At 43.4% G+C, this 12,923-nt stretch overlaps 1 protein-coding gene and 1 long non-coding RNA gene across 4 annotated transcripts in view; one reads left to right on the top strand and one right to left on the bottom strand.

Annotated features, from left to right (window-relative positions):
• LOC147333197 (xylosyltransferase 1-like) overlaps nt 1-12,923 on the top strand; it is a 40,674-nt gene that overhangs the window by 20,655 nt on the left and 7,096 nt on the right. For all 3 annotated transcript variants that reach the window (XM_086290203.1, XM_086290201.1, XM_086290202.1), the window contains exons 5-8: nt 2,463-2,543; nt 3,230-3,446; nt 3,778-3,954; nt 8,508-8,776. In XM_086290203.1, coding sequence (XP_086146329.1) covers nt 2,463-2,543; nt 3,230-3,446; nt 3,778-3,954; nt 8,508-8,776 — 744 coding nt within the window. The remainder of the gene's footprint in view (nt 1-2,462; nt 2,544-3,229; nt 3,447-3,777; nt 3,955-8,507; nt 8,777-12,923) is intronic.
• Nucleotides 1,032-4,471, bottom strand: LOC147333198 (uncharacterized). Its single transcript, XR_015128882.1, has 3 exons — nt 4,069-4,471; nt 3,763-3,967; nt 1,032-3,566 (listed from the first exon to the last, which is right to left on the bottom strand). It is a non-coding gene; the product is annotated as an uncharacterized LOC147333198 (long non-coding RNA).

A 12,923-nucleotide genomic window follows, 5' to 3' on the forward strand; every position in this document is an offset into this window, starting at 1 on the left:
ATTGGCTGCAGGTTCTTGTTTTTTAAAAAGATAAAGGTATGTTTCCATGAATAATTGGGGCCAGCTGTGGGCCAGCTGTGGGCCAGAGGCCTCACCGAAGGAAGAGACACAGCACTGCTCTGTGGGATCATGTTTTTATCTTTGTTCTTGGACAAAATAAGAGAAAAAGATGATTTTAGTGTTTTGTCCATGTACTCACCACTGCAGGCCAGTTTGACAGATGTACCAACCCAGTAACTGTGATCAGCTCAGATTAGGAGCTAAATACAAACTGATGATTTTCCAGCTGTTTATGTTACAAATGTGTCGTTCATACATTTAAGAAACAAATGAAAGAAAACAATAAGACGAGAACATGAAACTCTTCTGTTATTGTTGAGTTTCCTCCTAAAATGATTGATTTATAGTTAAGGTCACATTATGTAGAAAAAAAGGTTGGTGCATATAAACAGTGAGTCAGCAAAGAAACACGAGTTCATGCGTCTCAACACGAAGGGAACAAAACTGTTTCAGCCCTAACAGATGTCAAAGCATCCGAATTCACAGCAGCCCCAAGATACAAGTTCTGCTTCCGTGCGTCCACGCCTGTTTCCAGGTTTGTTTGTTTCTTAGCTAAACGTCACTTAACGACCACCAGCTGTCAAAAAGTGAAATTATTCCTCAGCTAACACATCTGTAAATATAATCTGTACATGTGAGAAATCTTTGGTGATATACGACCAGCTATAGATTGCTGTGCCTCTGCACAGCAGCAACACAAACACGGCCACAAATGCACACATGCACGCCTGCGGTTCGTCTTAACGACTGTAATCAGCTGTAATCAAAGCGATCTGTGCGTCTGCTGTCCTGTCTGCAGCTCGGGCCGACACCAGGCTCACGCTGTGCATGCTGGGAGAGTCGTTGTGAGCGTCTCAGCTTCAGGCCTCGCGCTGAAGCCGAGATGCTTCCCCTCGCCTGGAAGAGGAAGTAAACAAACTGGGGCAGCTGTCCCAAAAAACAGCCACGCAGCATCACCTCGATTCCCCTAAATGGAAGATTGTTTTTGCACAGTTTACAACAAGAGCCGCATCCTGCGTCAGCAACAGCATCCTGCTTAGACGTACGGCCGTCAAAGGAATTAAAGTCCTCATCAGACACCTAAATGTTTGGTTTGGTGTTGTTTGTGTTCTTCAGGAGGCCAAAGGCTCACGACATCATGTCAGGATCAGATATGAATGAATTATTACATAATGGGAGACTGAAATAAAATAACATACTTATTTTTATTTTAATCCCCCCAAGGAAAGTAGAACAGCTCATTATGAGAAAATAACTCTAATGAGGTAAAAATTACACAAAAGAATTAAATAGAAAAATAAAGTAAAATGAAATACATGATCGCAGTCAGTAAAAATCTAAATAAAAAACAAGTGAACACCATGTGAAGGCTGAATATAGAACTATAAAGTAAAATGGGTCAAAAAGTGCAACAAAGCCAAATAAACAGTTACTAAATACAACAGAGTGTAGAGAGTAGATGAGAAAACACAATAAATCAGCTCTATAAGATAAAAATTTGCTCGATGGATGAAATAGAAGAATGAAAACTTCTTGCAGTGTTGTTTCAGTGTCGTCTGATTTGGTGATATGAGCAGCTGAAGTCTGGATGCTTTCAAAAATAGTCCTATGAATAGTTTAAAGTTGGGGTCACATGACAGGTGGGCTGTTATTATTACACCTGGTGAGCCTGGATTAGGACTGCTGCTGTTTAAAAGTGTTTTTATTTTCTAACGGAGGATATTTAGAGTAATTTTAAAGAGTAACACTTGACAAAATGAACCGTCTTTTATCTTTGTGAGAGCACGCTGTTGTTTCTGATCGCTTTTATATTATTTTAGTTAATTACGGTAACTTTTCACACGCCAGCTTTTACTGTAACTGTAAAAACAAACACCTAGACTCTGTTTTGGATGAAGCTCCAGCTGATGTGCTTCAGACTCACGTTAGACTTGTTTAATCCAGGTTTGGTTTTAGGTTTTTGTATATCTGATATATTTTCCTGTTCCCCTTTCGTCACGGCAGACTAACTTCCACGATGTTGAGATCAGAGCTCTGCGTTTAACCGAGATTTGTTAAACTGTTTGCTAACAACAGGGATTTAAAACCAGCAGACGTTTCATTTTACAGCTCTGACCTGATGCGTTTCATCTTCATCTTTGCCGTAGTTGTCCTAATATTACGTTCTGAACAGCAGCACTGAAGCTCATGGTGACACCACAACATGAACATTATAAACCTTGTTGCTGTCAAACTGCTCGTCTTCTAGACATAAACAGACTGAAACTGTTGATACTCAGGTCCAAACACATAAGTCACAGCAGCGTTCGCAGCATGGGGCCGGGTGTGTTTGTTTCTGTGACCCACACCTCCCGGTCAGATGGAGTCTGATCTGATGATTCACAGCTGTCGTCTCTCCTCAGGGCCAACGAGCAGCTGGTGGCTTTCCTGTCCAAATACCGCAGCATGAACTTCATCAAATCTCACGGCAGAGACAACGCACGGTAAGGCATGCGTGCCCCACGGGCCTTTATTAAAACAGTGCAATGAAGTGAAAAACAAGCTGCACAATAACTCAGCGTAACGTTGGGCTGCGGGCCGAGCCGCTGAACCTGAATCGTGGATTCATGGAACAACGATTTGAAGCTCTCGGCGTTTGTGAGCGTAAAGCGGGGAGATACTTGGAAATGCTCCTGCACTTCGAGAAAATGATCCCAAAATTATATCCAAGTTAACCAAAGCTCGGTTCCTGGAAAGCCCTCGAGGGGCCAGCGCAGTTCCACTGAAACATCTTTGGCTGGATTCACAGAAAGGAAATCTATGTGAAGGAAACACTGCTCGCTTTCAGGTTCTTTACATAAGCCTGTGTGTGTCGCAGTGTCAGATGCTGATATGAAATATCATATTAAAACAGACATAAATACAACATGTGGGCTAAACACCGCACTCTGTTAGGGTTAGCACTGGCTGCTGCCCCTCATCCTCCAGCCTTTGAATCACAGAATAGCTGATGGGAGCTGAAACGGGATTTCAGACAGAGAATAGACTGATCAATAAATCAATAATAGATCAATAAAAACTGGTCTACTCTGCATTAAGTAAAATAAATAACATTAAAGGTTAAAAGGTGTCATTCTTAGGGCCTCATTACAGCACGCTTCAGGCTGAGTAATCGTAAGCGTCCTCTCAGTTTCATCCGTAAACAGGGCCTGGACCGTCTCTTCTACGAGTGCGACACCCACATGTGGCGTCTTGGAGATCGAAAGATCCCAGAGGGCATTTCTGTGGATGGAGGCTCTGATTGGTTCCTGCTCAACAGGCGCTTTGTGGATTATGTGGTCAACTCCAGGGACGAGCTGGTCGGCAGCATGAAGCGTTTCTACGCCTACACGCTGCTGCCCGCCGAGGTAACGCACACACATGTATAGAACTCTTCAGACACGCCACGCCGATGCAGAGTCTGTCATTTTAACAAGAAAAAAGTATTCCAGCAGAAACGATCCCGGGACATCCTCCAAGTCTGTTCTCTGAAAATGAGGCAATATTTCAGTTTTATTTCACTTTAGGAATATTTGAAAAACCTGAAACACTTTTTTTTACATGAGTCTCTTTATCATCACAATCTTTTTATATATTTGATAAGTCAAAAAGCAAAATGAGATTTTGGTTTTTTTCTGCATTAAATGCATAAAACAGCCAAACGATGATGACTGATACACGTACCTCTCCCTCCTCCAGTCCTTTTTCCACACCGTGCTGGAGAACAGCGCCCACTGCGAGACCATGGTGGACAACAACCTGAGGCTCACCAACTGGAACCGCAAACTGGGATGTAAGTGCCAGTACAAGCACATCGTGGACTGGTGCGGCTGCTCGCCCAACGACTTCAAGCCCTCAGATCTGCCGCGCTTCCAGGTAGGACGCCACACTGTGCAGCATCATGTGACATCACAGCTGGCTTAGAGCCAATCAGGGCCCAGCATAAAACTTGCATAAGTTCAAAAAAATACGTGGAGACTTGTCACTTACGTGTAAAACCAGCACAGACACGAGTGAACGCAGGTTTGTGTTTGGAGTGAGTTGTCCTGTAACACCGGCTCACATCCCAGCAAACACTTGAGTCTGAGTTTAATGAGTTGCTGACTGTGTCCATGAAACATGATGGTCCAGTAGAATTAGCTCAGCCTGAACCAGCTGCACACAGCTGGACTTGTTTCTGTCAGGATGATGTGCACAGACGTCTTTTGTAGGCTAACCTGGACGTTAGCATTGCCTGGTTCCCTGCTGGGATTTTCTCTGTAAACTGTTGTTACTGCAGAAAATAAGTCATTGCATTACATCTTCACACATTAATACAACTTTAATGATTCCTGAAGCATCAATAATATCATTAACATTAGTGTGTAAGTGACTTAAACACTATCACCGCTAACTGTTTAATGTTCTGGACAGTTTCTTGTTTGAGCGTTCAGGGTCAGCAAAACCCTTCATCTTAACCAAAGAGCTTCCTCCATCACATGGGACACAACTAACCAATCAGAGACTCGGACTGAAACGTGACATATGAACATGTATATATTTTTAGTAAAATGATTCATGAGTTAACGTTTGAATCTTATATAACCACAAACGCATTAAAAACATTTGCTTTGAGGAATAAGAAGTACAAATTGTTAATTTCCAGGTTTCCTGTATACAGGCAGTAATCACACAAGCAGCACAGCAACACCAGTGACATTTGTGTGGGTTTGTTTTTTTTTTGTTTGTTTTTTTTAGCAGAACTACACAAAAACTGATTTGAATTCCAGAAAAGTTCATTCGGACGTCTTATTGTAGATTACATTTTGGTGGGAAACTGAGGGACTGTTTGTGTGGCTGTTTTTGTTTGTTTGTTTTAAATAACTTGTGAATTTTAGGTCGACTCTGTGGGTATGAATTAGCTGCTAAAACATTAGCATTTTCTGTCTCTTGATTAATGTGTACTGTCCCCTAAAACCCCGAAAGAAAAACCTTGGGAAGCCCTACAGAGAAATCTGTTAACAGTTAAAGATTGAACTGAATTTGAAAAATCAGATTCAGAAGTGAAGATGCCTGCAGAAAAGAGAGACCCGATCTGATGTGAACAAATAATTCGTCCTTCAAAAATTCGTAACAACGAACCAAATCCCTTCAACAGTAGTTCCCTGATAGAGGCAACTTTTGCTCCTAATATTTACCAAACTTACATCATTAATTTACGCAGACCAGTGACGAGTGAAGCTCACCATTTGCAGTTTAGCGTGCATACAGTTGCAAGCTGCTTTGGAACCCACCCAGCCTCCCGTTTTCCTGCTGTTCCCGACCTAAAGTCAGATCTGTTGTACTGATGCAGCTTTTTCCACCTCTGGCTAAAAACAGAGTCTCGGCCATTATGAGCGGCTGTAAGAAGATCCTGTCACAGTTATGATTGGTGGTGTGAGAACACATGAAGGCTGGATAAATCCACACTTGAGATTTACTCATATGAAATCTGGTAAATTTGTGGCCGTATCATGTCTCAGAAGCTCCGCCTTCTTTTCCTCCTGAGGTCACCAGAGATCAGAATAGCTTCGCATTCACAAATTAGCAGTGCTGCTTTTACTTCCAGCAGGCGGGCCTCAGCTTGCTGTAACAACAGACCTGAGGACAGCGCCTGTGGTGGGGCTGCTGATGGCTTCTATAAGGAGAGCTGATCCTGGAAACGGCTCTGCATTTATGGCAAAAATATTTTTAGAGCTCGGTAGCTCCCCAAAAAACACTGCTGAGGTTTCTCAAGGTTGTCATTATTATAATGTCGGGTTTGCCAGTTGGAAAAGCAGCTCAGAGTCCTGGATATAAGGGTCACAGGACATATATGTACATACGCTTTAGTTTTTAGACTAGGCCCCAATAAAAAATAATAAAATGCACTGAAAAATCAGTCATTTGTAGCAAACTGTTTACATATACAGCATCAGTTACTGCTCGTTTAGTTGTTGACTTCTTTAAATCAGTTGGAAACATTTCACAGATAATGTGCAGACTTGTAACTGACCAAAGTACGTGACGAGCAAAGACTTCACTGGTGCCGGCGTCTGAAATGTGAATACTGTGGTTTCATTAGGTTCCTCTGATGGGAAGCTTGAGTATGTTTGGCTTTATTTGTCACTTTAAATGTCAGGTTGGGAGTTTGAAGGCTTAGTTTGGTTTCTGTTGGACAAACTGCTGCCAACAATAATCAGTAATGGGAATAATGAGGGAATACGGCTCTGCTGGAATAACCTGAAGGATAAAAGGGTTAAAGATGATATATCTGGGCTAAATAAAGCTCCAGCATCACAGTCTTGCCTGACCTTTGTGGGCACAGCGGAGAGCTTGCAGTTAAGGTAGATTTATATGATTCCCTCTGATCTGATGATGGATGAAACAAAAAGGCTCCCTGACTCTGTAACTAGTGGTTTCCACTGTTGTTTAGCTACAAATCGCCCAGAATAACTTCTCAGAGGAACAAAGCTGCAGGCTGCTCAGGCCTTCTCATTAGTCTGGGGTTTCCTGGCTCGCCGGTGCTGCCGGAGCCCACCGAGTTGGCGTGGTGAGGTCACACCCTCCTGGTGACATCATATAGCCACGCCCTTCTTTCCTGCAGTTCTTCTTCTCGCTCTCAGCCTCTTCGTCACTTCTGTCCCACATGTTCTGAGCACTTCTGCTTTTTATGATCGGCAGCTAAACCAAGAGCTCTTTGAATTCTCAATAATAAGGATCCAGTGTATCAGTGCAGGTCATACACTGCACACCTTTATGAAAGAGCTCCTAAACTCCAGCCTTTTGTGAGCTGCATGAAGCGATAGCCCTCGCAGGACCTGAAGATCTGATTTGTCTCTGCTGAAAACCAGCAGAGCTCAAAGCAGATGTGATGCCGTCCCATCATCACAAACCTCAAAATGTTTTAAATGTTTATTCCTTTATGAGCTGAACCATAATACAGATTATTACAGCAGCTGTTTCTCTGCTGTGGCATAAAAATTACATTCATGAGCCGAGAAATTTCACCAGTTAATATTTGATATGATTCACCTTTTTACTGGAAACCAGTCCAGGTGGCGACCTCATAAAGTTGTCAATGCGAATGTTCGCTCGGTACTTTCATTACTACCGTCTGATTTGATCATTTTCGTGTCTTTTTTCCCATCACAGCTATTTTAGGAAAGAAGGAGCCGTTCACGTCTCCTTTGAGATCCCAGCATGATGTCAGGCTTGTCTGTTGGGAGTGGTTTGAGTTTGGAGCCTGGGAGTGAGAACATCATATGGCAGACCTTCAAAATGCTGCTTTTGGTTTCCAGACTTGGTTTTAGGTTAGAATCAGGTGTAGGTCGGGGTAAGCTGTCTGGGAATGTGCTGACTCACAGGGTTTTCACATGGACTAATGTGTTCCCGGGGAGGTGCCGGGCCATCCTTCCACTGAGAATAAAATGATGCAAAGTATGTTTTTCCCTCAGTGCGCGTTTAAAAAAATGTGTGTGATGCTGAGTCTTTTACTGCAATGACAGTTTTTAACGTGTGAAGCTGCATGCTGGGGGTTTCTGACTGAAATCGTGATCATCAGTATGAGCTCGGTGGCTCTGTAGCTGCCGAGTGATGAGTTGATGTTTGTTTACATTTTAATTTCTATTTATCCGTATAGAAATTCCAGAGCTAAAACATCTGGACATGTTGTCATGTGACTAAAAACAAGTGAAAACTAAATATGTGAATAGAAGCATAAACTTTAACGGATAAATTGTTAAAATACTTAAAAGGATAAATGGTTGAAATTGTTACAAGAAACAAGGACATTATTTGGTTTATTATTTCTAATGCTTTAGTGATAAATCTTCCATGCTTATAATTGTAAATGGGTGAAACAGCAGAAAGTAAAGGGTAAAAGGTTTAAATGTGCATCGTCAAACGTAAATGGTTTAATGTGGCAGTGAGTTAAATCGCTGAAAGTGAAGCTAAGTGGTTGAAATTGTTATCTGTGAGTGGTGTTGATGGATGAATGGCTTACAGTGCAGTGGAGACATTATAAAAGAGGTTAAACATTGAATTAATGGTCAAAAGCAGAGGTAGCTGTGAAGTTAACGTGGGTAAAGTAAAGGCTTCAGTGTTGAAGCTGTTGGGCTGGTGGGAAACTGACTCATTTCATTACAACGTTCATCTCACTGCACCACAGCTGCAGAAAGCAGTGACTGAGGCTGCTGAGCTTCATGTTTTTCTTGGTAAACATCAGTGATCCTGCAGGTATGCTGGACGTAAACAGCATGAATAAACCTGTTTGTGACAGCAAGGCACCATGGGATTGTATTCCTTGTGTTTGGACTCATTTCAACCAGTGAGTCAGTGAAAACAGTAAAATATCTTCTTTGTGACCATCAAACTGCCTTTTATTGTGCACATATCTTCATCCCTCCTCGCCTTGTCTCTCCTGACCGCAGCAAGCGTCCAGACCCACCTTCTTCGCCCGGAAGTTTGAGGCCAGCGTCAGTCAGGAGATCATCAGCCAGCTGGACGCCTACCTGTTCGGAGCTCTCGCCTCGGGAACACCGGGTCTGCAGGCCTACTGGGAGAACATCTACGAGGCAGAGACAGACGGACCCGCAGGCCTGTCGGACTCTGCGCTCACCCACTACCACGCCTTTGCTCGTATGGGACTGTCCCGCGCTGCCAGCTCGCTCCAGGGACATCCCAGCGACAACAGCTGCAGGTACGAACAAGGGTGCTGGGCTCCAACCACACGGAAATCCCAAGCGTGCATGTGCATGTATGCACTGGGGTTCAGAATTGTCCCAGAAGCATCCAAAGGCTCTTTTGTTAACACCAATAACCACAAATGGGAGCATAAACGTTCAGAGTGCATCGAATCATGACGTGTAACTTCAGGGTAAACAAACAGGAAGTGTTGTGCTTCACGGCATCAACAGAAAAACATTTTCGGATTAGCAGAAAAATGATTCTCACAGCTCAGATTATTGACTGTCACCGTTTCACACATGGACACTTCTGTGAGGATATTTTCCACAAACGCCACACAGCAGGAATCGATCCACTTCAGAGCCACTCGATACTGGAACCGCTCCGTGTGGTTTCGTTGAGGGGTCTGCATGCATGGAGCTTGCAGGAATAATGCCCACTCAGTAGCAGTAAATGTGCCCGACTGTGAGCTGCGGTGTTCGCACACTGGCCCAGTCTGACGTCACTGACGGGTTCCAGCCGGCTAACGTATGATCGTGTGATCCATCTGCATCAGGCATTACGTTCTCTCACACCTCTGTCAGATGATGTTTACAGAAGCTCAGGCTGGAAAGGATGTGTGAAAATGAGTTATGTTGCTCAGGTTTCCTGCTTTCTCTATATTAATCAAATGTAGTGCTGTGCAAGCTTTAATTAAAATCATACTGAAAACTTGGCCTACATAAAGAGTCCAAACACGTCAGCCAAAAAGCCTCTTTTTGGTTTGTAAAGAGGGAATTTGGGTTGTTTTGCTCAGGTTATTTTTCGAGCTCAGCTCCTCACCTGCAGGCAGGAAACGAGATAAAGACCTCGGCTTTATCAGGGGCAATCAGGCTGGGAATAGCACAGGGTGTTGCATGGGCGAGCATCCATCTACAGGCGTAATCGTGTCTCAGGATCCCTTTTTTCCCCACAGTTCTCATTTATTATCTACGTGATCGGCCATGCAGTGCAGTGTTTGCAGAGCCTTCAGGTTTGAACTCCAACAACTTTGAAACTGTAAAGTGAAGATGAAGCTGTTGTTGGTTTGAAGCATTCGTCTCATCAGGTTCAGCTCAGTGTTTGCACGGCTGTCAGAGGCTGGAGCAGAGGTGCAGGTATCACCTCCATCAGTTTCCATCAGTCACTGTTATTATTGGCCGTGCCAGTAAATCGTGCTTTTTGCAGAGAAAGAAACTGTGCAGTCGTCTTCTCAGGGGAAAGGGGAGGACTAGCAGATGAAATGTCTTTCCGCCAAACTGGCCACCGCTGGTGTTTGTGCAGTCCAAATTAAATATGAAGATAAGGCGAGCTTGTTCCTTTGTACAATCAGGCTTCAGTTTCTGCACAGGCTAGATTTTTCCAGCTCCGTCTCTCTCACAGACCCACAGTAGGTACAAGGAGGTACTTGTTGCTGGAGCTTGGGTGGGGACTGGTGGCTGGCATGGGTGGGGGCAGCATTATGGGAGTGTGTGTGTGTGCAAGGGGAAGTAGGGGGTGGTTAGAAAGGGCCAGTCTGTTTCCTTCAACCTGTGATTTCAGTCGGAGACCTCTAAAACCATGTCTGCAGTAACATAGATGCATTTGAAAGCAGGCAGACACGGTTCCCTTCACAGTGGTGCTTTAGTTGGTTTAACAGGTCCTTGGAGATTCTCCACATCCTCTGTAGAGATTCAGGGATTCAAGCTGTCACGTTAAGAAAAAGTGTTTTCCAGGAAAAACATTCGCCTGCCCGTCCGAATGGAAAAGGAGAAACAGACATAAACACCTGAAAGACGATTTTGATAATAAGGTGAAGCCATTCATCAGGAAATGAATGATAGCCGACCTGATGTCATTCTTCAAAGAGCTGGTTTCACATTTGGAGCAGAGTACCTTTGCATGAGTCAAAATAATCCTAATCTGTGTCAGTAAACGCTGGCCGGTCCATCCTCTGTCTGTCTCAGCGCCCTTCTTCTTTGAGTTGTCTTTAATGGGATTGGCTTCCCCTTCAGAGCAGAAAGTCAGAATCGTAGCAGGATGGGGGGGAAGTGCAGCTCACAATCAGAGCAGAAAAATGAACATGTTAAGGACTCTTTTACATAAAGATTAAAGAGCAGAAAACTGTCTGAATTTGAGCATTTACAGAGTTTAAAGCCTGAGTTTATTATATATACGAGCACTACTGCAACAGTGTGTACACAACAGAAGAAAATGCAGAAAAGGCTGCAGAAAGGGAGATAACAGACTCCATAAGCCTTAAAATCTAATCATCAGAAGCTCTGAATGTTGTAATTGAGGCTGCATCCAAATGATTGGCATTACTGTGGAGAGCAGTCACATCCTGGGTGCATCTCAAAGACAACAAGGGCAGCATTACCTGTAATTTACTACCATGTTGAATTAACCACAGACAGTCAGTGCTGATGTTTCTGTTGTCTTCTGCGAATGGGGACATGTGACTAACGACAGCCAATCAGGCAGCGAACCTGAGCGTCAGCATCATTCCTAGGGAGTCTGAATTTCTACCAGTCCAACAATACTTGGAAAAAAATAAATAAAAAAAATTAAACAGGAGGAGTTTTTTAGGAGAATGTAGGTTTAAGTTTTTAAAAATATTTTTGGAAAAAACTTGGAGTAATTTGGAGCCATAATCCAGCAGCTGCCTGTGACGTTACAGTGCAAAGCAGGGAACTCCAGGCCTCGAGGGCCGGTGTCCTGCAGGTTTTAGATGTGTCCTTGATCCATCACAGCTGATCTAAATGGCTAAATGACCTCCTCAACATGTCTTGAAGTTCTCCAGAAGCCTGGGAATGAACTAATCATTTGATTCGGTGTGTTGACCCAGGGTGAGCTCTAAAACCTGCAGGACACCGGCCCTCGAGGCCTGGAGTTGCCCACCCTGCTGTACAGTAATGCTTAAAGAGTTTCCTGTATCCATCGTTTGCACTGAACACAGACCATCTGTGGAAACGTCACTGGTTTTCCTGCACATGAAATGTCAGATGATCACCAGACTCATTAAGATGAATTTTTATGGATAAATAATGTTTGAATCAAATGTTCATTTGATCCATTCTGTAGTTAATGGGAAAACGTAGGATTAACATAGACTGTACATCAAAGACGGCTGTCGAGAGCAGGATGGTTACATTTTGAAGGCCCAGCTTCAGCCATGCTGGCTTTTTTCACAGACAGAAATTACCATATGTAGACGAGCGGGTGGAGTGCCAGATAATTAGCCGGCTTGGTTAGCAAACTGCATTCATAGACTATGTGGGCAGACACGATACCTGCTAATTAGTGCTGAATAACATCCAATTAAAATCCTAGAATTTCACACATCAAAACTGGAGCCCAGACTTCTTGGGTGGCATGTCAGTACAATTAACTGCGCAGCAGGAAAAGTATTGGTCAGATGATTGTATTAAAAATGCTCCAAATACTCCAGAGGTCCAATTCAGGGACTCCAGTGAGGTGAAGCTTCACAGCTACAGTTACTTGTGCCATCCACCTGACGGTCAACTTAGTGAGATCCTTAAAAAAATCATTTTATTTAATTGATTAAATTAACAAACATTTTTGTGTTAGTCTGTAAACATCTTATCTGTAAAGTTGGGTATTTTAAACCGACTCGCTTTGAGACTGCCTCTAGTGGACGTTAGAGGAACTGCAGTTTGATACATTGTAACAAACTGCACTTCCTGTCCAAAGCATCATGTGTTCTCTGGTAAATGTCCTGTATTTGTATAGCGCCTTACTAGTCCCTAAGGACCCCAAAGCACTTTACACATCCAGTCATCCACACATTCACACACTGGTGTGTGACCACCACCAGTAGGCAACGGGTGAAGTGTCTCGCCCAAGGACACAACGACCGAGACTGTCCAAGCCGGGGCTCGAACCGGCAACCTTCCGATTACAAGACAAACACCCAACTCTTGAGCCACGATCGCCTCTGATACTAATAAAATAAGATATTTTGTCTTGAAGGATAACACGGGTTTGATCCACTTGGTGAAAGTGGGAAGGAAAAACTTTTTAACAGGAAGAAACCAGGCTCAGAGAGGGGCAGCCATCTGCTGGGACCAGTCAGGGGAGGAAGTTGTATCTACTTTATTGTATATGTGATTTAAATATGCTTTTTCTTTTTTTTCTCTCCT

This window comes from Aulonocara sp. 'chitande type north' Nkhata Bay, linkage group LG4 (assembly GCF_057382095.1).
Source record: "Aulonocara sp. 'chitande type north' Nkhata Bay isolate Kocher_YH1m ecotype deep benthic linkage group LG4, A_spYH_male_GT1.1, whole genome shotgun sequence".
Lineage (NCBI taxonomy): Eukaryota > Metazoa > Chordata > Actinopteri > Cichliformes > Cichlidae > Aulonocara > Aulonocara sp. 'chitande type north' Nkhata Bay.